At 34.3% G+C, this 27,812-nt stretch overlaps 4 protein-coding genes across 7 annotated transcripts; 2 read left to right on the forward strand and 2 right to left on the reverse strand.

Moving 5' to 3' along the window:
- The first annotated feature begins 1,090 nt into the window (after window positions 1-1,090).
- On the forward strand, window positions 1,091-12,261 carry LOC121245924 (pyrophosphate-energized membrane proton pump 3-like). 3 transcript variants are annotated; one of them, XM_041143842.1, is made up of 15 exons: window positions 1,091-1,323; window positions 2,108-2,282; window positions 4,501-4,704; window positions 6,307-6,458; window positions 6,562-6,709; window positions 6,786-6,918; window positions 7,031-7,203; window positions 8,068-8,188; window positions 8,290-8,477; window positions 8,685-9,122; window positions 9,228-9,392; window positions 9,517-9,672; window positions 9,759-9,870; window positions 10,581-10,800; window positions 11,735-12,261. In XM_041143842.1, the coding sequence occupies exons 2-15, from the start codon at window positions 2,190-2,192 to the stop codon at window positions 11,832-11,834; spliced, it is 2,403 nt and encodes an 800-aa protein (XP_040999776.1). In that variant the 5' UTR covers window positions 1,091-1,323; window positions 2,108-2,189; the 3' UTR covers window positions 11,835-12,261. The 3 variants fall into 3 exon arrangements, with proteins under 3 accessions (XP_040999776.1, XP_040999775.1, XP_040999777.1); XM_041143841.1 differs by having other exon boundaries at window positions 1,091-1,318; XM_041143843.1 differs by lacking the exon at window positions 1,091-1,323 and adding an exon at window positions 1,413-1,568.
- A 669-nt stretch (window positions 12,262-12,930) lies between these two features.
- On the reverse strand, window positions 12,931-14,449 carry LOC121245929 (protein SMALL AUXIN UP-REGULATED RNA 10-like). Its single transcript, XM_041143850.1, has one exon. The coding sequence runs from the start codon at window positions 14,213-14,215 to the stop codon at window positions 13,649-13,651; it is 567 nt and encodes a 188-aa protein (XP_040999784.1). The 5' UTR covers window positions 14,216-14,449; the 3' UTR covers window positions 12,931-13,648.
- Window positions 14,450-21,299: 6,850 nt separating this feature from the next.
- LOC121245927 (probable mitochondrial adenine nucleotide transporter BTL1) lies at window positions 21,300-25,044 on the forward strand. 2 transcript variants are annotated; one of them, XM_041143845.1, is made up of 6 exons: window positions 21,300-21,442; window positions 21,676-21,816; window positions 22,369-22,463; window positions 23,296-23,629; window positions 24,069-24,306; window positions 24,431-25,044. In XM_041143845.1, exons 1-6 carry the CDS (start codon window positions 21,413-21,415, stop codon window positions 24,679-24,681), a joined length of 1,089 nt encoding a protein of 362 aa, XP_040999779.1. In that variant the 5' UTR covers window positions 21,300-21,412; the 3' UTR covers window positions 24,682-25,044. The 2 variants fall into 2 exon arrangements, with proteins under 2 accessions (XP_040999779.1, XP_040999780.1); XM_041143846.1 differs by lacking the exon at window positions 21,300-21,442 and having other exon boundaries at window positions 21,451-21,816.
- On the reverse strand, window positions 25,015-27,229 carry LOC121245930 (reticulon-like protein B22). The gene is made up of 4 exons (XM_041143851.1): window positions 26,723-27,229; window positions 25,947-26,088; window positions 25,426-25,495; window positions 25,015-25,279 (listed from the first exon to the last, which is right to left on the reverse strand). The coding sequence occupies exons 1-4, from the start codon at window positions 26,956-26,958 to the stop codon at window positions 25,164-25,166; spliced, it is 564 nt and encodes a 187-aa protein (XP_040999785.1). The 5' UTR covers window positions 26,959-27,229; the 3' UTR covers window positions 25,015-25,163.
- Between the last annotated feature and the right edge of the window lie 583 nt (window positions 27,230-27,812).

Genomic DNA, 27,812 nt, shown 5'->3' on the forward strand with positions numbered 1-27,812 from the left:
CAATCCTTCGAACAGCTGAAAACTTTCGTCGAACGGAGCAGCGCGTGCAAGTGATCATAACAGCCACGTGAGATCCATGCGCCACTGCACCAGGAAGCTTCTACTACTGCCACATGCAGCATTTCTGAGACCAGAGACCTCAATTTCTTCAGACTCGACTGGCCGCCACACTCCTAGCATGGCGCATGTCCCTCACGCTATTTGTTTCTTGTATTTTGCTTTGTTTCAAGCTGAAAATTCGGATCTACAATTGTAATTCGTCATTTTTACATCTATCTTTATGTTTATTGCTATTTCCTTTTGTTTGGGTAAAAATAAAAAAGAAATAGTCTTTTGGACATTTTGTCCATAGAGTGAAAGTCCTCTACTTCTTTGGAGGTGGGGTTTGAAATCTCTGCTTTAGGTAGAGTGTGGTTTCTCATACGGTTTCTCTGTAGAGAGTTATAAATAAAAATTAAGACTATATCATTCATAAAAAATTTGTGTACTAGTGGAGCCCTAATCGTGAATAGTTAACTTATAATCTGGAATTTTCTTCGTATGTATCAAGTTATAGCTATAATTTAGCTTTTATAAATGAATGAAGTCTATTTCCTATATAAAAAAAAAAAATAAGAAAAACATTTAGCCTCATTTGGTTTAAGACATCATCTCATTATCATATAATTATTATAATCTTTTTAATTTTTAAAATAAAAATAATATTTTATTAAAATTTTAAATCTCATCTGGTTATGAACAATTTTGAGATGAGTTAGTCAACATACAATTTCTAAATGGAGACTGCTCTTGCAAACTCATATAATTTTCTTAAAAAAAATTTAAAATTATAATAATATTTTTTTTAAAATAATATCTTTTTCTCTTTTATTTTTTTTTTATTTTTTCCCATTCAGGACTATAAATAAAATTTATTCCAATCTCACGATAGTAAAAAAATTTATTTATCCATCAATTCATAATTAGAGGTTCCATAAATTGGTCCAAATGCACATTACCTGGCGTAATGTGATTGGATAGCCGACGTGGCGGATGACAGTCAGCGTGTACAGTATAGATTAGAAAGAAAGAGAGGGAATATGCAAACCAAAGGCGTCTATCTTGTTTTTATTTTTATTTTACTTTCTTTCATAATAAATTAACAGGAAAAAATAAAAAACAAAAGAACAGGGAGAGTGAAAATTCCTGATAAATCTTTATCGGAAAAGTGTCTGATTTCTGTCACTGCAAAATCAGGCTCAGGGATAGAGGCGACGGAGATTTCGTTTCGTATCGGTTTCGGAAGCATCTTGCTATCCGACCGATCGCTTATTGACTGGTAAGGTAGTCTCTGTGAGATACGCTTCCGTTTTACTTCTTAGATCCTCCACTCTCTCTCTCTGCAATTCAGGTGTTGGCAGATCTTGAAACTTGATCTTGATTGATATTTGGGCCTCCATTGACTGACTCCACTTCCTGCTACATTATATGTGAAGTAGATTTTTTTTAAAAAAAATAAAAAATCTCGTGATCTTAGGGTTTCGGTGCCTTATGGTCCTTTTGATTCCTGGGACAAGATGAGGTTTTAGGTAACGATCATTTGAATGGAAATAGAATGTATGATCTTTGTTGTGGATTATTGCCTCTGGGTTTTTCATTTTCTATCATCTGTTTACTTGCCTAGACATAAGGAAAAAAACTAATCACTAAACAATTGAATATATATATATATATATATATTTTGGAAAAATCTAATTGTAAGTAATTCTGTGCACTAATACGGGTACTCATTCAATATGATTGGTCAGAAAGTAAATTTTTTTGAAAACAGTGCTAATTTGAATTTAGAATACGAAGGCAACAACATTAGTACGCAGATTGGTACGCAAACTTGCTTGTACATAGCAAAACTCATATATTTTATCTTTACTCTCTCTCTCTGTGTCGTTTCTGTTGTCTACATTTTCCAGGGAAACCAAAGGGAGCAATCAGATTCTGTCACTGTTGCTGATTTTGATACACGTTCTGAATTTACTCATTTCATAATTAGCGAATGCATGTATGAATTTTCTAATGAAACTGAGATTTAATCTGGTCTGATTTTGGAACTTGTTTTTGCCTCAAGCAGAACATTCAAAATTCAGCGGCCAAGTTCAGGGGGCGACTTGCCCCAGGTTCGGAGGGTGAATTCAAGCGCACTTCCATTAGGCATGGATGACGAATTGGAGAATGGTAATCTCAGGCCTTACGTGGACAGGCCAAGGACTTTCCCTAACATGCGTAATAAGGCTTATAACCCGTTGGTAAGGACCTTAATCTTGTTCATTTTCGTGTAAACTTGTCTCATTTTGAATTAATATATGTCGAGTTGTATGACTATAATATGAGTACAACTCATGCACCTGTATGGATCCCACCCATTACCTTATATGTTTTTTTTTTGGTTTTGTAATAGACTGACTGCACATTGCTTAATATCTGCTTAATTGTAACATGATTACATATTTTCATTTTTTTCCTTGTACAGTTCACGTATGCTTTTGGTTCCTCTTGGAGTACAATCTATTTTCCCTCTGTTTTGTTGATGCAGCAAGCAGTTACTTTTTTCTTGTGCTTTTGATTTGTAACTGATACAATAGAAATTTACTGCACTACATGGCTGTAAATGCCATCGTGGTAATCTTATGTAGTTGAACTTCAAGAAACCATATTGCATTTCAATATCCTGTGTTAAATGGAACCTACATCCTGCATAGGAATGCAGTGGGGGTGTGATCTTAGGTTTAAGTCCCATGGGGTGTAGGCCTGGTTTGGATAGCAAAGTCCTCCCATCTCATCTCAATATCCAAACACCACAAATACAAACACTTTTCAATTTCAAATCTTTAACTTTTTCATCTAATCATTACGTAATCATTACAACTTTCCCAAACTTCCAAACAAAATTCAAAAAATAATTCAACTTTTTCAAATTTCAAAACAAAAATTATATTCTAATAATATTTTAACTTTATAATATTTTTATTTTTTCTCTCTCCTTTCCCATAACCCCATAAAACATATTAACTCAAACATTTCACTACTATTCACAAACTATTTCACTATTATTCATAAATAATCTTATCTCATCTCACTATCCAAACGAGGCCTAAGTCATATATGAATGAAAGAAATACATAATGCGTTACCCGGCCTACTAGCAAACTAGCTGAACATTGATAGAAAAGTAGAACATAACTTTAGATGAGTAACAGACTGATAAATCTGATCGGTATTCAAATTGTCTGTGCACACTTTTAATGATGGAAATTTGTAAGAAAGAGGGTGAGGGGATAACATCCTTGAAGAGTAGGAGAGTAAAGAGATAACTGTTCATAAGACAGAAATCAACTGACTTTATTAGCTCTTCACCTCCTGTGTTGCAACTTCTGGGCTTGTATTATAAAGAGACGTGACACAAATCACTAAGCTTTTAATCTTGGGTTTGGGAGACGTATTGGGAAAAATACATGAAAGATAGGCTAGTCTAATTGAGGTTTCCATTCACTAATTAATTAGAAATAATTTTCCACTCATGAACTAAAAATTTAGGATAGTATTTTCCATGTGAAAAACTTATTCTTAGCCTCCACTATCAATCTGGATGGAGTTGTTAAAGAAAAAGGATTTTTTTAGAATAAATCATTTCATTGACAACGCAACTTGGCTATCGTTTCTTCTCCCTGAGGCAAAAGTCAGCTTTCCTGGGCATGCTTTTAGGCTTCTAATTCAGGAAGACTTGCATTCCTTCTTGGGCAAGCAGTCTTTTGTCACTGCAGTGCTTTGAGTAATGCCACGAAATTATCTTCAAAGCGTGGATTTGGGCTTTCTGAACTAGTATTGTTCAAGCTTTTCACAAACAGAATAACAACCTGGCGCAACCTTTCATAGCTCTGAACTGGAATTGCAACTTTTCATTGTCAGAGTTATATTAAACAAGCGAGCTAGTTCAAAAATATCTAGTTTAGCTGTCGGCCACTCTATTTCTTTCTTTTTTTTTTTTTTTTGATCGGGAAACAAAATTTTATTGATCATAAAGAATAGGCAAAAGCCCAGGTATACAGGACATATACAAAGCCACTCTGTCTTTCTAGTCTAAGTTTTCTGGATTTTCTGGCTTTTTTTTTCTTACTCAAACTAGGAGCTTTTGATGTATGCCCCCCATTTATCTATTTTTATGCTCGCTAATAAAAAAAAAATTTACTTATTAAAAAAAATAACTATGGTCTAATATAATTACTATTGTGACTGGTGAAAATGTATATTACTTTCTTTTTATGAAAATGAAGTACTGGTTCATGTCAGTTTCTTTATTATTACTTCTAAACTGCAGGATTTGTAAAATTCTTGCTTTTTTCAATGTCATTTTGCAGCATTTTAGTCTTATCTTGTTTCATCACATATGACTTTTTGTTTGGTTTTCCCTTGTGTGGATGGTGGCTTTCCCTTGAGTGGGTAGAATTAATTTGTTCCTTTTTGCAGATTTTTCGAATTCTCATGGGAATAAATGTTCGTGTTCTTTTGATACTTCTACTCTTGGGATTTGGAGTGATCTTTTACATTGGAGCAAAAACTTCTCCGATCATTGTGTTTGTCTTCTCAGTGTGTATCATCAGCTTCCTTCTGTCCATATATCTTACAAAGTGGGTACTCTCAAAGGATGAGGGGCCTCCTGAGATGGTTCAGGTACATCTATTTTCAATCTATATTTAAAATGTTATTTGCGTTGCTTCTTTATCTTTTGCAGTACTATTTTTTTATGGTGCATCGTATGCTGTTCAATTTCACTTTGACTATATACTCTAGCTTGGGAGACAATTCAATCTTCATGTTTCTGTAACCTCTTTTTGTTGTCTACGTGCATGGACACTACCATTTATTATGTCGACATGATTTCTTTATTTTTGTCTTCCTAAAAAGCAAAATACAATCGACAAAACAGCAAAAGGATAGGTGTACTGGAAGTAGTGTTCATTTTCAGTCCCTGACTTAGGCGACTTAGGCAGCTTGATGGTGTTTTGAACAATTGGAGTTTGGTTTTGTCATTTTCTAGATTGATACCCAAACTTATTTATGATTTCTTTATCAGTAAGGACCCGCAATATCTTAAATAAGGTGGTTGAATGTTCCAATTGAAATCTCATTGTTTCAGGGTTAGGTCTTTTCTAATAATTACTAAACCTTGAAATTATGGTCTCAGCCTCAACTGTAAACATTGAAATGTATCTAAACTTTTGAAAATTTTGGACCAACATTCCTTATAATTTGAGGAAACGTGGTCTTATCATTATGGATTGGTGGTTTTTGTACAAGAAAGATGGGGAATCAGTGGATCATCTTTTGTTACATTGTGGAGTGGCCCGGTGTTTATGGAATGTGATCCTTAATCGGACCGGGGTGGCATGGGTTATGTCCGTTAGAGTTATGGATTTTTTTTTTACAAGTAATAAGAAATTTTATTGATATAAAGATAGGCGTAAGCCAGGTACACCGGAAGTATACATGTGAAAACACCGCTTTAAGAACTAAAAAGTTATGGATATTTTTAAGTGCTGGACAGGTATTATTAGGGGAAATCTACACATTGCTCCTGTGTGGAGAATGATCCCTCATTGTATTATGTGGTGTTTGTCAATGGAGAGAAACAAGAGGTGCTTTGAAGGCATGGAATGTTCTTTGGATGAGCTGAAGAGATTTTTTTACAATACTTTACTCTCTTGGGCTTCGGCCATTACTTGTAATGAGGACAATTTTCATGATTTGCTTGATCTCTCACTAGTGCTTAGTGGTAATTAGGTATATTCGATGTATACTCCTTGTATACTGGGGCTATGCCTTTTCCTATCAATAAAATTTTACTTTTACTTATAAAAAAAAATTATTCCTTATAATTAGTATTCGCAGAAGAATAATTGTTTTACGATACCAACAATAGAACTAGATGAGAATGTAAGACAAATGGAATATGTCATAATTGCCTTTCCCCCTAGAATTTGAACGTTCTTTCCGCAAAATATAGCATTCGTTCTGGACTTGTTGTTTTGTTCTTTTGATTGACTCCTGCACACCTATTTTGAACTCACAACCTCAATGTATACCTCTTTCTTATGGGGGATAGATGTGCCATCTGAGGTAGAGCGTATTTCCCAAAACTTTTCATCCTTTCCTGAATACAATTATCTTTTCAACTAGTATTATGAATGAATAAGCTTAAGAGGGAACTGAATTGTGGCTCTGATTTTGCAATTTGTCATGTACTTGTCCTGAGCTTATCATTTCACTTTCTAGATATCAGATGCAATACGAGATGGAGCTGAAGGATTCTTCAGGACCCAATATGGGACTATCTCCAAGATGGCATTGTTACTAGCACTGGTTATCTTGTCCATATATTTGTTTCGCAGCCCAACTCCCCAACAAGAATCTTCCGGCCTAGGAAGGTGATAACATAACTTAATATTTGTTATAGGGCACTTTGCCTAGTCCTGTTTTTCATTTTCCCCCTGGTGACTACAATTCACAATTTTAAATCTGCTGGTGCAGGTCAACTTCTGCATATATCACTGTTGCTGCATTTCTTTTGGGGGCTCTTTGTTCAGGTATTGCAGGGTATGTTGGGATGTGGGTGTCAGTTCGTGCAAATGTACGAGTCTCTAGTGCTGCAAGACGGTCTGCAAGGGAAGCATTGCAGGTTGCCTCATTTTCTAGTTCTATATTGAAAAGAACAGTTTTAGATTGATACCATAACTGGAAAGTATCATTTTCAGATAGCTGTTCGTGCTGGTGGTTTCTCTGCCTTGGTTGTTGTTGGTATGGCTGTAATTGGCATTGCCATCCTTTACTCCACATTTTATGTTTGGTTGCGGGTGGATTCGTTGGATTCAATGAAGGTTATTGATTGTACGTGTTGACTTCCTTGGTTCCGTCACTTATTATTATGAAACCTAGTGCATAGATCTCATTGTTTCTATGATATGATCCAGTAGTTGACTTTTATGTATCGGTCTTTCAGTGCCTCTTCTCCTGGTGGGTTATGGTTTTGGAGCTTCTTTTGTTGCTCTGTTTGCTCAGTTGGGAGGTGGAATTTTCACAAAAGCAGCCGATGTTGGGGCTGATCTTGTTGGTAAAGTAGAGCAAGGAATACCAGAAGATGATCCTAGGAATCCTGCTGTTATTGCAGATCTGGTTGTTATCCATTCTCCTTTGTTGATTTTTCCTGTTAAGTTACTGTATATTTACTTTCAGAACTTATTGTTTGGGGTTCCAATAAAAATTCAACGGTTCATCCTTGCACTTGATGATCATTTTTATTGGTGAAAGTTGAGCTGGAAGTTAATTATGAGGAGCATATTATAAGTGTGCACATCAAAAGTTGAAGGTTTCCGTTTCACTTTTTTTTTATACCATTATAACTATGTTTTTTTATTTTTCATGCTAGACTGAATCATGTGATGCATGTGTTATAAGTTCATTTGAACCTTTTCTGTTGTGATGATATTTTATTGGTGGAAGTGAAAGGTAAAGCATTTTACATCCCTTGAGGCAAGTTGGAGGTATTTGGTGAGCTTTTGGGTTTTGGATTTCCATTTGTAAATGACTAAAACTAGGAAATATTTTTTTGATAGGTGACTAAAAATAGGAAATATTAAAATAAAAATCAAAATATCAAGCAATGTAGTTAATGATAGATGTATAAATTAATGTGTATATTTACCCAGGGCGGTGTTATATCTATAGGAACAGGGGCGATGTGTTACAATGCCTCTGCACTTTTACTTGACACCTATCATAGTGATAAATAGCTTGTTTTGCATAGTTCAATGTGCCAATAAAATTGTGAAGGAATTATAAGTTAACTTACCCAAAAGATTATGACATGGTTTGGTATTTTTTGCTTTTTTTGAGAAGTGTGAAGTTGAAAAAGCGTCAGTTTGTACCTTTCTAACTTCTACTCTCGTTTATTCATAAAAAAAACTTCTACTCTCTTTTTTCGGGTTATTTACGTTCTTGTCAGTTTTTAAGGCACTTGTACTTAACTTTTGCTATTAGGTTGGAGATAATGTGGGTGATTGTGCGGCTCGAGGTGCTGATCTTTTTGAAAGTATTGCAGCTGAAATAATTAGTGCTATGATACTTGGGGGAACAATGGCCAAGCAGTGTAAAATTGAAGGCAAGTTGTGTGTGTGTGGGAGCATGTATGTATATGTGTGTGTAGTTGTGAGTTTGCATACGTGTTAAATTAGCTCATCCATAGTCCATTTGTTTATGCAGATCCATCAGGCTTCATCTTGTTTCCTCTTGTTGTTCACTCTTTTGACCTTGTGATTTCATCGATTGGAATACTGTCAATCAGGGGTACAAGGAACTCTGGCTCAAAGTCTCCTATTGAAGATCCAATGGCAATTCTTCAAAAAGGATATAATCTTACGATAGTGTTATCTGTTCTGACATTTGGTTTGGTAATACTAATATTCTACAGTTACATTTTTTTTACCATAACTTTAACAAAATCTAATTGCAATGCTCATTAGCATTTTCCTTCATCATATATAAACATTTTTGGCTTTAAATCTTAAATTCTCAAGCATTGGAGACCACATTATTTTTGCTTTGATCTGTTTGCATTCTGATACATGGTTATACCGGTGGCTTGAAATCTCTTACAGTCCACCCGTTGGTTGCTTTACACTGAACGAGCTCCTTCTGCATGGTTCAACTTTGCTCTTTGTGGGTTGGTCGGTATCATTACCGCATATGTTTTCGTTTCGATTACCAAGTACTATACTGACTACAAGCATGAGCCTGTACGCACATTAGCCCTTGCGAGCTCCACAGGTCATGCGACTAATATAATTGCTGGAGTCAGTTTGGGCCTGGAATCAACAGCTCTTCCTGTTCTTGTCATTAGTATATCTATTGTTTCAGCTTTCTGGCTGGGTCAGACATCCGGTCTATTGGATGAAGCTGGAAATCCAACTGGCGGGCTCTTTGGCACTGCTGTAGCAACAATGGGAATGCTCAGCACTGCTGCCTATATTCTTACCATGGATATGTTTGGTCCAATAGCAGATAATGCTGGTGGAATTGTAGAGATGAGTCAGCAGGTACCTTTGACTGATGAATTCTTTCATGGTTTGCCTTAAATAATGAAGGAAATCGTTTTTTTCCTCCTCAAGATATAATGTAAGCGTATATTATTTTTCTGACAGCCAGAAAGTGTTCGTGAGATCACTGATGTGCTTGATGCAGTAGGGAACACAACAAAAGCTACAACCAAAGGATTTGCCATTGGTTCTGCAGCCCTTGCGTCTTTCCTCCTGTTTAGTGCTTATATGGATGAGGTAGCTGCATTTGCTCAGGAACCTTTTAAACAGGTAGGAAAAATGTGCTTCCACTTTTACTTATCTGCTTCCGTTTTACATAAACATATATATTGTTATCTGCTTTAAGTGCTGTTGCATCCTGTCATAGTTTTTGTGATTTCAAATTGGCTTTCAGGTTGATATTGCCATTCCAGAAGTTTTTGTTGGTGGATTGTTGGGCTCCATGCTTATTTTTCTATTTAGTGCATGGGCCTGTTCTGCAGTTGGCCGAACTGCTCAAGAAGTTGTGAATGAAGTAAGGAGACAGTTTATTGAGAGGCCTGGTATAATGGTGAGAATAAATTTGTTAGTAATTTCTGCTTTGTACTTTAGTTTCATGTTTCTAAGTGATGCAATTGTTTTAACTGCTTGTTGCAGGACTACAAGGAGAAACCAGATTATGGTCGCTGTGTTGCTATTGTAGCATCGGCTTCTCTGAGGGAGATGATAAAACCTGGTGCTTTGGCTATTGTTTCACCTATTGTTGTTGGTGGGTTGATTGCTCTTGTTCTCATTGTTGCTTTCATCCAGTGTCTCCATGCACATCAATTTTTATTTATTTTTGCATGACGATATATTTTAGAAAAGGAAATAATGAATATGCTGTGCATGTCATGGTAATATGGAAGTAGTGCATTGCGTGGTTCTAATTATGCAAGTGCAAAAAGATCAAATTTTCATGATTTGAGTAATTATGCTTTAGATGGGTCGAGTGATACATGGCTTCAGGGAAGACATGCTTTTGTAATTTACATTGAAGTTTGCTCTAAGTGCTTTGTTGAGCGTCATGTTCAGTGCTGCAAGAGCTGCTACTGTGTGATTCACATATGGGTTCTTTTAATTCATACTGTTATAAGGCTTGTCAGCAAATATGCACAGTAGTCCATGCATGGCCGTGTCTGGTTATACAGTAGAAATTTTACTCCAGCCGTGGAGTGTAATGATGAATATCTACACATTATTGTATCTATTTTATTTTATTTTATTAAAATAGCTATTATTTGATACAAACCCATATATTTTGGAATCGGTGGTGATAGTACCAAGAGATGGAATTAGTAGTAGCATTTGTGGTTATGCAGGTTTCAGTTGTGGTGGCTGCAGTATCATTTTAAAATCTGAAAGTGCTGTATAATCACTCAAGTAGTCTGTTTAATTTTGTATCTTATATAATCAATGACACGGTGAAATTTACTGCAGGTCTCTCGTTCCGGATTTTGGGTTACTATACTGGGCATCCTCTACTTGGGGCTAAAGTAGTGGCCGCCATGCTCATGTTTGCCACAGTTTCTGGCATTCTTATGGCTCTTTTCCTGAACACAGCTGGTGGTGCCTGGGATAATGCAAAGAAGTATATAGAAACAGGGGCCCTCGGAGGCAAGGGGAGTGATTGTCATAAAGCAGCAGTTACTGGAGATACGTAAGTCTTGTTGATGTCCTCTTTTTTGTTGCTGTTCTTACCGCTTCGTTTTTAGCCTTACCTATAGTATTTCTAGCAGTGGTAGTGATGGTAATGGGAGGTTTATTGTGAACTGATTCTACCATTTTACCCTTTGTTTTTCATTAGAAAAAAAAAAAAAAAAAATTATCTGAAATCCTGGAATAGTTTCTGTGATTGGCGTAAAGTCAGAAACATGAATCAGGCAGACCCCCTCACCCGCAACAAAAATAAAAAACAAAACAAAGACAAACAAAAGAAAAGATGCTTAGCTTTCATCATGGTTAATAATTTTTTTGATATGTAATTAGTTGGAGATGTTTCGTCATGGTTTATATTTAAGAAAAAAGAAATACAAGTACCATTAGAACAAGACAACAGGTTAGGAATATTGGGGTGACATGGAATCTGATTGGCCCATATGCGCAGGTCACTAACACAAGGTGAAAACAGGGGTTTCATGATATTTTTCCACAATTTTTCTCCCTCCCCCCTCTCCTTTCCTCTGGATTGGGGTTTATTTTTCAATTGCTGATCAAGGAGTTCGTATTTTAATGGAAGTTTGTACTGTATTAGGTTTTATTTCTTCAAATGTTCATTTGACTTGCCCCCTTGATATCAGGCTTGGAAAAATATTATTAGAGAATCGAAGTATCTGGATTATTTGCTGAAGAAGAGTTCAGTTTCCCTAAGTTGCTTCTTAAATAATATATCAAGGTTCTATAATATGAAGGCTTAGTCTACTACTTTGAATACACCAGAATTTTGTGTGGGCCTTTTGTTTCTAGTATAACATTGATTACTTAATGCTTCCTTTCAACTTATAAAAAAAAAAAAAAAAAAAACTTAATGCTTCCTTTCATTATAATCTCTGAATTCTTATAACTTGTTTTGTTATTTCTTACATGTCCTGCAGTGTGGGAGACCCATTCAAAGACACGGCTGGACCTTCTCTTCATGTGCTCATAAAGATGCTTGCAACCATTACGCTTGTCATGGCTCCAATTTTTCTGTGAGGTTTACCGTTTAGGCCTGCCCCCCCCCCCTTGTGGTCTCTCACCCGCGCACAACACCCACCTCCCTTGGATACATAGCTACTTTGCAAATATGATGGTAGGTATTTTCATGTATATCAAGGGTGCCCGATTCATAGTCATACAGATTTTCTTTTTTGCTTAATCCAAATAATACATGTTAGTTAGCATCTCATTTTAGTGCCTAATGGTTTAAAATATATCTATTTAGTGTATGTATCGAGTTATCCAGACCACAATCATGGGATCGGCTTGAGCCTCATGTTTTCCTAGAGTTTCATTTTTCCTTTTTGGCTGTTTGACCGCATGAATGTGATGTGTCTATAGCCTTGTAACAGATAGGCACTCTTTTTGGGCATTTGCTATTGTCTATTGATTTAAACAACTGAGTTTTCATGATTTTCTTGCATATGCATCTATTTTGTATTTAAGCGTTTTCTCTGTAGTGTATTTAGGCTATTCTTGGTGTTGGACTTCCATTTTTTTTTTTCTTTATTCTCTTTATTCACACACGCACAAGCAAGCAAACTTGGGATAGGAGAATGACCCTATAAGAAGAGTTGAAGACAGTAAAATCGTTATTCTGGGAGGGAGGGAAACAAGGAAGGGGATGGAGGACAAAAGACAAACTTAAGAGCAGTGGAACGAGAATTAACGTTACCATAATCTCCATGAATCTCCCCTCGTTCCATTCACATCCAAAAACCTTCCTCCCGCCATAACTTCGTGATTTATGTAGTATTTAGTAGGGGAGTAACCAAATACATTGTTAGGATCTGTTCCATGCAGTCAGTCATTTTGAAAAAAATAAAAAAAATAGTCTATTATGAAAAATTATCTTTTCATGTGGAAACTTGATTAGATTTCTCGCAAGATATCAAAAATAATTTTTGAACACCAAATAACTTCTTATCTATATGGGAAAGAGGTTGTAAACCCGAATTCATATGTTTGAGAGCAATGTTATATGTAATCGTGGAGTGTGCAAGTGACGTGCAGACGCTTTAAAAAAGAGTGAGGTTTACTATTAAAAAATTATTATTTTTTTATATGAATTTCGTATTTATTCACTTTTTTCAAAGTGATTGTTTGACGTTTGCGTACGAACGACTGCAACTATCACTTTTTTATGTTTGAACACCAAATAACTTTTAATCTGAGTTTATGGGAAAAAGGTTGTAAATCCAAAAATCACTTGTCAAAATGTAAAAGTCTAATGTCATGTATATAATAACGGATGACTAACTAATGATACAATTGAAGCTATATTAAAATCATTAAAAGGAGTACAAACTTCTTTTTCAAATAAAATGTGATCGTAAATACCACATACTCAGACTCACAATAGAGTATCATATTCCTAAGTGAGATACTCCATGTTATCTTCCATCCTTACAAATTGCCTTTATGGTTTTCAGTGGAATGACGTCATTGGCTAGGCTACTACTACAGGAAATAAGATCCTCTCTATTTCAAATGAAATTATTAAAATGTCATGTATTTTACATTAAATTAATAAACTGGAATGGATAGAGAATCGCAACGATGAACGAAAATTTGATGTCCTCTGCACAAAATAATGGCAGATACACTAAAACTTGGACATGATATCCAAACTAATATCTATTTCCCATAATGAAAAAGAAATCTATCTTATTATCTCTAAAAGATCTCCCCCACCCTGATTTCACTCAGGTCTCTCGTCTCCTCTCCTCATTTCGTTGCATTCACACAACATCCAGGGAAAAGAAAAGGAAAAAGATCTGGCGATCAAGATGAAAAATCAAGACCAGTAATCATCTACACATTTGAGGATGATTAGAGGGTGTAAGCTCACAATGATCCGGTGAGTAGCACCCAATCTTGTCTGCATCGAAACCAAGCTGATCATGCAGGTGAAGCACTGCCTCTGATCTTTTCTCCTCAACGACCTTCAAGATTTTCTCGAACACAGACACTTGGCAGGGAATCTTGAGCACTCCTTCTTGCTGAAAGCCAAATTCTTCTTCGGCTTCTCGCAGTAACATCCCAAATGCTTGGTGACCCAAGTACTGTGTTGGGATGATGAATCTCTTCAGCTCCTTCCCTACACAAACGGCAAGAAAGCCTTTCGGCACGACATCATTGGAAGCCCCCGAAACATCTGAGAAGGAGAGTGTTCTCTTCAGGATGAATTTGATGCTCTTACTGCCATTGCTAGTGGTACTACTACTACTGCTGCTGCTGCTGCTGGAAGTAGCAGAAGAAATAGAATTAGAGCTGTTTTTTGGAGCATTTGCAAGCTTTTTCCACTTCTTGAGGATCTGTTGAAGCCTGACAATATCTCTGATCTTGTTAGACTTGTTGGATTTGTTTGAATCCATTGAAGTTAGTGCTTGCTACAGAAAAAAGACCAGCTGCTGGTTCTTCTTCCTCGGATACTCCTCAAGTGGGTGGTGGTGCAAGTATTTAAAGAGAGTTGTTAATTAATCATTATTTGATAGTTTACTTTTTTTTTATATATAAATCATTAAATTTAGGGAACGTACGTCGGTTAGTGCAGGTGCCGCAACTGCCTCAGCACTCACTAGCTAAAGGAATCGAATCCCATCAATGGGTTTTTTTTGTTTGTTTAATCAGTGATGATTAATCCCAAGGTGATCATGAACTTCTAGATTTCAACCTGACTCTCTTGGTTTCTGTACTTATTTTTTTTCCTTATTATATTTTCTGTAAAAAATTAAAAGTACTCGCTACCCGGATCTCATTTAATGCAAATTCGAATTTATAAAATATTTAATTAAATGAAATAAAATTTAGAATTTCAACCAAAACCTTAGCTATAGAAAGTTGCTCTCCAAAATATTACAATACAGATCTCTGATCTGTCTTGGATTCTGTACTTATTAATGTTATTTAGTCAATTGGGTTGTCTTTATTTATTGAATTCCAGGGTGCTTAGAAGGTCGTGAAAGATGTCGCTCAAGAAATTCCATGTGAAACGCCAATACCTTTCTATAAAGAAAGAGAGGAAAAAAATATATACGCAATTAGCACACAAGTTTACATGATCTTAGTACTGGGTGTGAACATGCATGGACATCATCCTTTTCATTCAATGCATGGACTAAAATTGAATTAATTAATGATTATTTATGGAAATTATTTATGGTGTTATATACTTGGATGCTCAATTGGTTCCAAATAAATGAAAACATGATTGAATTGACCCTTCAACCTTTTCGGGCGGAGTGGAAGAAGAGGGGAAATTTTCAAAAAAAGAGAAAGAAAAATTAATTATAATTCAAACTATATATTCATATTCAATGGTAAAGGAAAATTATATATATACATACATATGCAAATGCTTAGCATGTAGTCAGATGCATATATAGAACAGACTGATGATGCTTTAGGCTTAATTAATTTAAAGACAGTTGACTTGTGGTGTTTCTTTCTTTAATTACAAGTCCACCCCAGATGCAATTGCAAAATAATTCATGGAGAGTAACAACCATGGAAATTAAAAAAAAAATGTGGTAAGATTGCAAATTTTATTAAAAATAGTAAGTAAATTAATTATAAATATGGAGTTTACGATGTGGTCAATTAAGAGTGGTAGCTAGAAGATGGAAAAAATAATCGTACACTTTGGTTTAAGAGCACAAAATAATCATATATATATATATTTATTTATATACAGAGAAATAATGTTACTACACCGTCTCATTTTACTTATTCATTTTGATCGTTCATGTATTTAATTTTTTTATATTTTTTTTTACTTATTGATTAAGAAAATAACTATTAATATATTGATATATTTTTTAAAAAATATTTAAAAATATTAAAAAATATAAATAAAAAAAAATGCCGCACGCCAAGCGGTCACGGCATCCTAGCAACACTCTAGATATAGAAATATGATCCCTATCATGCATTGGGACAAGTGATTCCCAATATCTTAAAGAGTGAGGCTATTATACCGCCCTACTCTTATCGTCCAGCGTTTTTTTTTTTTTTTTACATTTTTTTAAAATATTTAAATATTTTTAAAAAATAAAAAAAAATATATCAATACACTTAAAACCACTTCCTTAATCACTAAGTAAAAAAAAAAAAAAAAACTTTGTCAAGCGGTCAAATAGAGCAGTAAGAATAAGACCGCATAGTAGTGTTTCTCATATCTTAATCAGTAAATTGCTATAGCACATGAAGTTTGCTTTGTTTACAGACTATGGATTCCTATTAATTTATCATTTTCTATAAATTAATGGGTTTCTTAAAGGGACGTTGCTCTCATCCATTTGCACCACTCACGTGAATTCTTCTTTAGCACACATTATTCAAAGCATCGATTTTTATTTATAAAACTATATACAATACATAATTGAAACAAAACTATGTCACATCAATTAACATAAAAAAAAAAAAAACAATCGTAATGCAGTGTTTATGATCAGTGACGGAACCACGTCGAAGGTTCCAGATGAGAAGGTAAGCAAGCAGCAGGCCAGCAGCCATGTATCTACTGCAAAAACTAGTTTTCCAGAGGTATTTTTTTTTTTTTTTTTGTAGTGATATTATATACAAATTTTAAATAGACAAGTTTCACGTAAATCATTTATAAAAATATAAGTTTCACTCAAAAAAAATAGATTTTTTTACATAGATGGAGTCAATTTCTTTACAAAATCTAAGTGAGGTTTAATTATTTGAAGTTTGTACAATTTTTTATTTTTTTAATTTTTTTTAGCAAAAGTGAAAAGAAACAAACAAAGAAAATACAAAAAGTTTTCCAGCAGTAGTATTCATCGCATAGGTTGTTTAATTTTGAGTGTACAAAGAGTTTTCACCTTGTACATATAGTTTTTTGTTTTCCTTATTCATTAAAATAAGAAAAACAAAGCTACCTCATGATTACAATGGCTCCCGGTGTCTCCAGAAGGTGCATGCATGTTATCCAATCCGTAATGGGTCAAAAGGAGGCATATTCAATTCAGGAGAAAGCAATCCGAAAATACTGTAAAGTCTATACATTATAGAGACAAGATTCTATACATAATATTAACAGAAAACAAGAGGACAAAAATGTTAAAAAAATATTTATTTTTGTATTTATTTTTAATCACCACTTTAATCCTGTATTTATTTTTGTCATTTTTTTTAATCATATCAATCATAACACCCATCATCCATATACTTTAGGCACTCCATAAAATATGTGAACAGTCCAAGCTGTAACGACGAAATTAAAAAAAAAAATAAAAAAAATGGAGCTGCATGTGTCTAGCAATCTGAACGGTTCAATAAATATAATTACATGAAATAGATAAATAAATAAATAAAAAGAAGTTTGAATGAAAATAATATAATTAACAAACATGTGTATGGATGGTTGAAATATCTCTCCACAAAAAACGAAGCTAGTGAGATTACTTCGGTTTTTATTAAACGAATGATACTTCCTTAAAACGTTTTGGGCTTTGGAACATTTTAAGTGGGCTTCGCACTCATGATTTCTACCCATTTTCTTCTGTTAAGGCCCCTACAACATAAGGATTGTCAACCCCTCTCTCTCTCTCTCTCTCTCTCTCAAATAATAATAAGTGTTTTGCTATGTACAAACAAATTTATATACCAATCTACGTATTAATGTTGTTGCCTTCATATTTTAAATTCAAATTAGCACTATTTTCAATAAAATCTACTTTCTGACCAATCATATTGAATGGGTGCGCATATTAATACGCAGAATCGTTTACAATTAGATTTTTCCTAATAATAACTCTTCCTCCTATTCTCCTTCTGATTTCTTTCACTCCTCTAGATTATTTTTCAAACTCAATTACTTTTTAAGGCATTTATTTTTTTGCTGTTAACCAACAAATTCAATGGAATCCCAAAAATACCAACGCACTTAATTTAAGCTCTAATCCATGATTATCCAATTTTTTTGTTGTCAGTTGGGCAGGTAGCACCCCTATTGCCGAACTTGACTCGAGTAAAAAAATTCAAGTCCAAATTCTAGATTTTTATTTAACCTTTATTCGAACTCGACTCGATAAGTTAAACTCTCAATTCGAGCTCATTCCAAAAAAGAGCTCAGCTCGAGTTGTTTATTTTTATTTCTTGAATAAGATTTAATAATTAATAAATTAGATAAATAAAAAATCTAATATTAAATTTGTACAACTAACAAGTAGAACCTCTATTAAATTATAAGATTTTGAAAATTTATAAATAATTAATATGTAGCTAGTTGATATTTATACATAATAACAATATATTATATGCCTACATAAACTATTAATATATACACATATAATGATAGCATATATCTATTTCATATATAGTTTCCACATACTAATATATGAAATTATTAAATTATTATATAACTTATAAAATATAGCTATAAAACATATTCAATATATAGGCATAAGTAATTAAGTTACATGTTATATATTTAAGAAAAATACTTGTGGCAGTCGAACGGGGGAAGCGACGAGCAACCCGTGTCCATGTAGAAAAATAAAATGGTTCGTTTCATTCGTTTTAATTTTTCCAAATATTGACTTCGTTTCTTCTTTTCCATCCTCCATTCGTTTTCACCTTCTCTGAATCCTCTTCTCCCTTTTGTTTTTTTCTTTTTCGAATCTTCTTCTTCTCACTCCCAAATGTGCCCCTTCGTGTTTCCATCCCCCCCTATGTTTTCATCCTCCTCCATTCTTCTTTGTTTAATTCAAATTTATCTTGTTCCCTGAACGCCTTGCTCTCGGATACAATTCTAGTGGTAGGGCCAGGCAATAATCCTCAAAAGTGAAGGTTGTGAACCCTAATCACAAGTCCATCCTATACACTTAACTGCTTATTTTTAATTTAATTTTATGAAAAAGGCCAATTCCTGACCACATTCATGCAACTTCTTATCCTGCCGCCAACCCAAAGAAAGCCCACATGAGATCTAATCCAACTATCTAGATGTTCATCCTACCATTTCTAGATAACATCTAAATGGATCTATGCTTACTAGTTCAAGCACTTGCCATGTGAGATACAAAGCTTTGGTCTCTCTTTTTGAATTTTGATGATGACTCTCCTACAATCTAACTCAATTTTTTTGCTCATTGAAAAAAAAAATATATATTTTTTCTTTCCATTCCTAAGAACCTACCAAAGTTAATGAACAAAATAAAGAAAACACATAAAGAAGTTCAAAATAAACTTTTTACAACAGTGCCGACAACCAAGATAGAGGAAGTGAACAACTAGATTTTTCACAAGAAAAATGCAAATCCTTTAAAAAAATTTCAAATGTAAAAATGTGGAAGAGCCCATGAAGAGAACCCACAGTGAAAATAGGGATTTGCAAATCCTTTTTTTTTTAATAACCCAAATGCAAAAACTATTTGTCGATCTGTGGAAGAATCCATGAAGAGAACCCAAGGTAAAAAATCGATTTTTGCCAACCTACAAAGAGAAGCTCGGTTTTGTAGGAAGAGAAGCTAGGCACGAAGAGAAACTCAGCATGAAGAGAAGCTTCGTTATGCATGAAGAGAAGCTCCATGAAGATGAAGAGAAGCTCTGTCTGCCTGTATTCTTGTTGTTTTCGTCTTTTCCTGTTTTCTCTTTTCAATATTTGTTTTAAAAAAATGGGCTGACGGGGCATGCAAGTTGCACCACAATTGCGCATAGCCGACTGTCCGTAGAAAAACTATATATTTAATTATAAAAGTGTTATGATTATATTATTATCTAATACATATATATATATACATAGGTGTGTGTATATATTTATTATTATATGAATGAGCTTTAATCGAGTCGAGCTAACGAGTCGACTCGAGTATAAACGAGCGAGCCTTAACTAACCTTAGTCGAGTCGAGTTTAATAGGGTATGTCTCATTTACTAATCGAGCGGGTATTTGCTTTCATGGTCGAACCTTTTTTTTTTCATGAGTCGAGTTTGATTCAAGTTTAACCAGATGAGTAATGAGCAGGTTATCGAATAGATTGATTCATTTATAGCCATAGTTTAAACTTTTAAAATAAGTGATGATTTCACATACTGTCAAAGCAAACCACACATGAGGAGAAGTGTTAAGAAAATAATACAAATAATTAAATATACATCTTAAATTTTTAAGATAAATCATAAATGATATTATACGATCAAAACCCATTCAATACAATTCGTAGCACTCGAACTTTTTGGATGATAGCTACATATATTATTCGCATAATGAAGATGGAGGCTCTTTTCCATCTTTCAGCCCCCATGCTTTGTTTGCAAGCTTCTTTTTTCAGTGGTCCTGCTAATCCCCATATGGAACTATATATCCCCAAAGATAGATAGATAGACTCAAAAGATGGAAATAAAAAGGTGAAAAAGCACATGGGTTTTCGCCCGAGTGAGACCCAACATTCCAATTTTTGTTGTTGTGCTATTTCTTCACTTCCATCCATTTCTTTTTGGTTGCTCAACCCAGCTTACAACATAGTTTTACTTTTGAAAATTGCTATAAACACAAAAAAAAATTATACAAAAAAAATTTATAAATTGACGTGATTTAATAAAATTCGTTAGATCTATTTTATAATAAAAGTAATTTTACAATCGATATATCATATCAAGTCACGTCAATTTATAAGTTTACTTTTATATAATCTATTTATAGTTAAAGTATTTTCCTTTACTTTTTCGAATTTCGTCTTTGGTTGAATGAGGGAGTGCTCTTTGTGTTAATTGGAAAATGATGTTTGAATAGAGATATGGTTGGTGGAGAAATTCTACAAGGAAGCATCACATCTAAATTAATCAATATGTGATTTGTCATTTTTATCATTCTATTTAAACACAGATATATTTAAGTATTAAGATAAAATGACAAAAATAACAAATCACGTAATCATAGGAAGAAATGTGTGGTATAAGACTTCCATATAATTTTTTTTTTATAGTTGATGACTTGGCGATTCGAAAAAAGTATTCGTCACTTTGAGAATGTAGTTTCTGATTTACACAAAATTACATGAAAGCGATGTAGCTTGATATAGTACGTTATATTGTAAAGTTATTTTTATCGTAAAATAGATCTAACATATTACATAAAATTACGTCAATTTGTGAGTTTACTTTTATATAATCATTTTATATTTATAGCACTTCTGAATATTTTATATGTCGTCATGTAAGTTATTAATTTTAATAATTATAAAGTCACGTTTTTTTTTTAAATGAGCAAAGGAGAGGTTTGGATTCAAAACCTACCTCAACTCATCTCATCTCATCATTATAATTTTTTCAAATTTTCACACAAAATATAATAAATAACTTTTTCAAATTTCTACACAAAATATAATAAATAATTCAACTTTTATTCTACTATTCATAAACCATTTCAATCCATCTCAACTCATATATGAATCCAAACCTCTCCTAAATTGTTTATCAATATCCCATTTTTCTCAAATAAAGAATATTATTCATCATATTTTCGGAAAAAAAAAAGGATAAGAAAATGAAAAGAGAAGATAAAAATCTCCGTAACAGGAAAAAAAAAATCTGTCTCAAATCCAAATGTGCCCAAAATCCTCGTCCCGCTCCGAGGCACGTCAATTCTCGTCGAACAACACATTTTTTTTTCTCTCTTTGTTTTCTTTTTAATCTCTGTCGATTTCTCTGTTCTTCGTATGGACCTACATGTTTGTTCTCGTGGATGTGCATATGTGTGTGTTTAGCTTTAGAAATGTCCATATTGTATCTGGGTATTTCTCTGAAAATTAATTTTATTCTCTCTTTGCTCACTTGATTTGAAAAAAAAAATGGCATATGAATCGCAGTCGCTGAAGAAGAAGAGCTCCGCCGGGGCTTTTGGAGACGTGTTGTACGGTATGATGATGCTTCCCAAAGAGACTGAAATCGAGAAGGAGAGAAATTTCGAGCTTGGATTGCGAGTTCCAGACTTCGGGCTTGTCATCAACGTGAGTGTCAGTTCTTTATTTTCTTGCGCATGACTTGCGCTTGGTTGCTGGAAAAATAATGGGAAAGTTTTAAAAAGAAAGGAACAGAAAGAAACGCTACTTTTCAGATATTCTTTTTGATCAAATCTAAGTACTTTTTTGGTATCTTTCTCTCTTTTGTCCCCGAGAAAATGATTCTGGAAAAGCTGAGACCAAAGGAAGAAACGCCTGTGTTGGGCAAACTTACAGAGGAAATGAAGTCATGAACCCTGTTTTCTGTGTCGTTTCTGCACTACAAATTCCTGTGCTTGGTTGCTGATAAAGTGAACCAAAGTCCGCAAAAGAATGATTCGACTACAACGGTGGAAATCAGTTGTATTGGATTCACTTCAGTAAATATATTGCTAAATTGGACTTTCTGCAAAGAGATAACAAAAAAAACTTCTGCCATTTTTGTTTTCGGAGTTTTCAGATTGGTTTTTCCCTTTTCAATTCCTTTGCTGTTATAATTTATAATTGACTGTGTTCATGGTCTTTTTTTTTTCTCAATTGCTTTTATCTTGTTGACATCAGGATTTCTTGCGGACCAGGGAAGTTGGTGAGTTTGTTAGTGGGGCTTTAGCAGGAGCCATGACCAAAGCTGTACTTGCTCCTCTTGAGACCATCAGGTTGGCCTTGTTTTATCTTTTATCCTTCTTCCTTTTTTTTTTCAATCATTTTCATGTTTATACATTTCCAATACATTTGATTTATCATGTTTTTACAAATTACACTCGGATATCTACAAATTTACTTCAATGGTTGGGAAAGGTAAGTACCTCCGAAGCTTACCGAGAAGGTTTGGATATAAAAAGTTTTAATTCTATCTCATATCATTTAGGCTGAGTGTGGATAATGAGCTCAGCTAAGTTGAATTTTTTATAAATAATAATAGAAAGAGTTATATAAGGCTCATCTAAACTAAATTTAAAGTGTGTTTAGATGTTAAAATGAATTTAATACTTTTTATGAGAAATTGAAAAAGGTAGTGAGTCTCACGTATAAAGATGTTTTAAGTTAAAAAATATTGTGGATCCCACGTTTAAGACGATTTTGAGTTGAGATGAGTTTAATAATTTGAGAGTTTAGATTCAACTTAAAATTAGATTAAACTCAGCTGAGCTGAGCTGGGAACCAAATGCAGTTATAATTTTTTAAAATTTTCACATCAAATACAATAACTAATTCAATTTTTTCAAATCTTAAAATAATAATATTATTAAAAAAATAATATTTTAATAATATTTTATTCAACTTTCATCTTAACTCATCTCATCTCAACTCACAATCCAAACCTCCAATCGCTAATAATTTTGGCATATTTTTTAATTATGCATATTGATATGGTTCTTTATGTTGCATAATCTCACTTTTGTTGCGTCGAAGTTCCTTTTGTGTGGTTGGTGGTGGTAGCTTGACATTTAAAAAAAAAAAAAATTATTAACCATGTGGAATATTCAGGACAAGAATGGTGGTTGGTGTTGGATCCAAACACATTGCCGGTAGTTTCCTTGAGGTGATTGAGCAGCATGGTTGGCAAGGATTATGGGCTGGGAATGCAATCAATATGGTCCGTATAATCCCTACCCAGGCAATTGAGCTTGGGACATTTGAATGCGTAAAACGAGCAATGACATCTGCACAAGAGAAATGGAATCAATCCGACTGCCCGAGGGTGCATATTGGTCGTGCCAGCTTGAATATTTCTCTCTCCTGGATTTCTCCGGTGGCTGTGGCCGGTGCAGCTGCTGGAATTGTTAGCACGCTTGTGTGCCATCCCCTTGAAGTTTTAAAGGTATTTGCACTATGGAACAAATGGTCTCATTTGTTTTTACAAATGAGATGATATGAGATGAGTTAAGATTAAAGTTTAAAATTGAATAAAATATTATTAGAATATATTTGTTTAATATTATTTTTGTTTTCAGATTTAAAAAAATTAAATTATTTATTTTATTTTGTTTAAAAATTTAAAAAAGTTATAATAATTAGATGAGATACGTTAAAAAAAATTGTAAAAGCAAAGATGGAGTAGATTTATTAGATGAGATAGTGCTCAATCTGTTCAGGGGCTTCTTTTATGTTTGTTCTCATAGATGGAGTAGATTTTGATCTAAAATTCTGTTGTAACTCGTTCAATGATGAATGCAAATGTTTTTTTTTTTTTTCCTCTCTCTTTTGCACGTAAATATTACTCCTAAACTGATTATTTTCCATAAAACTTCATGTCACAGGATCGGATGACTGTCAGTCGTGAGGTATACCCTAGTTTAAGCATTGCAATTAGCAAAATTTACAAGGATGGTGGGATAGGTGCCTTCTATGCCGGAATCTCTCCTACACTGATTGGCATGCTTCCGTACAGTACTTGTTACTATTATATGTACGAAAAATTGAAGAAATCTTACTGCCAAGCCAAAAATAAGAAGTCTCTAAATCGTCCAGAGATGCTCCTGGTTGGAGCTCTTGCAGGTGAGAGAAATGTTGCTTTCAAGTTTTAAACAATGCCATGTAACCTTTATGAAAGTTCTCTCTTGGTTTTCTTGTCACATAAGCTTAAAAAGACCCCCATTCAAATCCTTACATACATTGCCAGGTTTTACTGCTAGTACAATTAGTTTTCCACTGGAGGTGGCCAGGAAAAGGCTAATGGTGGGAGCTCTAGAGGGCAAGTGCCCACCCCACATGGCAGCAGCACTCTCAGAAGTCATCCGGGAGGAAGGACTGAGGGGACTCTACAGAGGATGGGGTGCTAGTTGTTTAAAGGTCATGCCATCCTCTGGCATCACCTGGATGTTTTATGAAGCTTGGAAAGACATATTGCTAGTTGATAAAGGTCATCTATGACATGCATCCGCCAAGATTCCTCATAAGTTGGTAATTAGTTGAGACTACTGTTTGGGGGGTTTATTGGAAATTACAAGGTGGAAGGTACCAACTAACTAGCTCACCAAAATCCACCTAGGGATTCGACATGGTCCTTACACCCAGGGAAGTTCATGGTTCCGGCCTAGAGCTACACCATGTATCCACACCATTATTGACACTTCCGACCAAAACACCTGGTGAGTAATGGAATGGTTGGCCATTTCTTTTCTTGCAGCTGTTTTTTCCGCTCATTTTGATTTAGAATAGCCCATGCGGCTCAGCCAGATATAATATTCTATGTGCTAATAAGAATTGAAGCAAAAAGAATCGTGTAATTGCATTTATTTATTCTCGACTTGCTCTTTTATCTTTTAATCACAATTATCCCAATAAGGTCACCACGACAGTTGTAGCAAAGATAACAGGGGAGGCCATACATGATGAATTACAAGTCGGATAGGCTAGATGATCTCCTGCTCTGAAGTAGTGCCATTTCTTCCCCTTGGAAACTGAGACATGCATGGGCCGATTGATTGAGACTTCACTGCCAACAGGTACACACAAAACAAGCACAACCCTGTCTCACAAAGAAAAACAATTCACTCAGGTAACTTGACATTTCAGGATTTGCCTATCATGCATGAGTTGTCCAAACAAGCAGTTAGTCTTAGAAACACTATGTAGACCAAAATGCATCATATGCGGGTGAAAATGGAAACATACCAGCATAGGCAACTGTAACACCAGAAACGAATCGTCCCAAAGCTGATAGAATATAAAGACAGGCTACCACCTGGATAGATTTACATCATGCATTACTTCTCTGGTAACTTGCACGCAACAACCATAACATAAAAAAAAGGAACTAAGTTCAGGCTCCAATGTATATAACAATAATATTAAATATGAAATGAACCTCCTCACCATAGCTTTTATATCTGACAGGGATGATATATTCTGGGTATGGAATAAATTTCTATAAGATGGGAATTTAACGTTGCATTTAAAAAAAGGAAAGCCCTCAGGCACCAAAACGCGATGTCTAGCCTTCTTTTATTACTAGGTAAATGGTGACCATCAGGTTCTTAATGTACTAAAAAAAAAAAAAAAAAAAAAACTAGTACTTGTATAACCAAACTAATCGTGGCATTTTAGCATGCCAAAAATATACTTCAAGATTAAGAGGGAAATTTGACAAAAAGGAAAAAGATTTGAGGGAAACAATTAAACTTGAAAAGTGTTACCTTGAAAAATAGCCTTTTGTCATGCCCCGTTGCAGCAACCCTCAAAACAGACTCAGCAGCTCCTACGGTATTAGCTAAACGCGCGGCAATGCTATTAGCAGTGTCCTGAGAAATCTGCCACTCAAGTGGATCCACGGGTACGCTATAAAACAACGTTTTGCGATAAAGTTAGATTCTGTAAACATGAAAACACCTACTTACGAAGGAACATGAAGGGCAAATCCTAGACTCTGGCATTTTATTACATCTTAGACACCATTCTTTCATTAATATCTTTCTTTCTTCTCCTTTTTTTTTTCTCTTATGAGCAAACCCACAAATAATTATTCAAGTGTATGAATGAATCCAAGATAACGGGAAAGTATTTATTTCCCTGTATTCAATACAGACCAAGAAAACCCTAAAATCAAACAAGTAGTTACCAGCACCATATGGGAGAGAAATTACTCAACCAGGGAAAATAAGAAAAATTGAGTAGAGAGAGAAAGAGTTGAATTACAAATGTCCAATTTACTCGATGAGGCGAGCAAAATTGTTCATTGGGTAAGTTACGGAAATAAATAAAAAAGGTAAAAAGGAAAGCCAAGCAAAATAGCAGAAATTGAAAACCCTAATTTCTCAACCATTCTAGAACGAAAACCCCAAACAGAAACCCTCAAAAACCCTAATTTTCGGTAACGATTCAATCACGTCAACCTAGAATAACCAATGACTTGCAGTGTCAACATCTCGAAAATTCTTTAAGTGAACAGAGAGAGATGAAAAATAGCAATTACGAGATGTTAATTTGGCGGAAGAGGAGGCCAAGGATGGCGAGGGAGCAGAGGAGGACGATGAGGACGTCGGAGACTAAGGAGAGAAAGCTGGCTTTCCGATAGGCGCAGTGGTAGTACACCAAGGTACCGGTTACAAGCAGAATCAATGGCATCCCAACTTGGCTCTTCCTCCTTTGTCTGCTCTCTTTGCTCTTGTTATTGTTGTTCTTGCTATCAGTAACGGTATTGCTATCCATGTCACCCCTATCAGACCCACCTACAATTCCACTTCCATCATCTTCATAATTCTGTATCTTCCTCTATGCCCTTCTTCACTGCTATTCCGCCCTCTCTCTCTCTCTCTCTCTCTCTCTCTCTCCCTCTCTTACGTTGAGTTTTGTCACCCACGTTTGTTGAAAAGGTTACATGAACGTTCTCAAAAGAAAATAGTGTCTTAAGTTTTCTACTTTGAACACAAAATTGTTGAAAAGTTTGTATGAACTTTCTTGAAAGAAAATAGTAGAAGTTGTATTAGCATGATCGGTCAACCACCGACATATATATATATATATATATATAAATTATGTATTTTTTAGAAAAATATTTTATCTATAAAAAAAAGGTAATAAACTTATATACGTTAAATTATTATAAAGTACATCTACTGTATCACATAAAACTATATCAGTTTGTAAGTTTAATTTTGTTAAATCTATTTGTAGCTGTAATACTTCTATATTTTTTTATAAAAAATTATATTTGTAGTCTTAAAGTACGCAGTTATCCCATACTTGTTTTGAAAAATATAGGTAAATCTAAGACTCACATAAAAAAATTATTTTTTTAATGGTAGTCACCATTTTTTTCAAATGGAGTACACGGAGACTATCCACTTTAAAACTGTATATAGCATTACCCTTTCTTTAGATAGTCAATAAAAAAAAGTAACTTAAATTGTACTACATCAACCGGTGCAATTTAATTTGTGTTATGTTAATTGGTGTAATTAGAATGATGAATTCAAAATGAAGAGTGAGCTCTAACAATGTTAATATTTTGCTGATAGTTGGCTCATAAATATTAAATACAATCAAAGCGTTTTAACTAAATA

This window comes from Juglans microcarpa x Juglans regia, chromosome 1S, assembly GCF_004785595.1.
Source record: "Juglans microcarpa x Juglans regia isolate MS1-56 chromosome 1S, Jm3101_v1.0, whole genome shotgun sequence".
NCBI classification, from domain to species: Eukaryota; Viridiplantae; Streptophyta; class Magnoliopsida; order Fagales; family Juglandaceae; genus Juglans; species Juglans microcarpa x Juglans regia.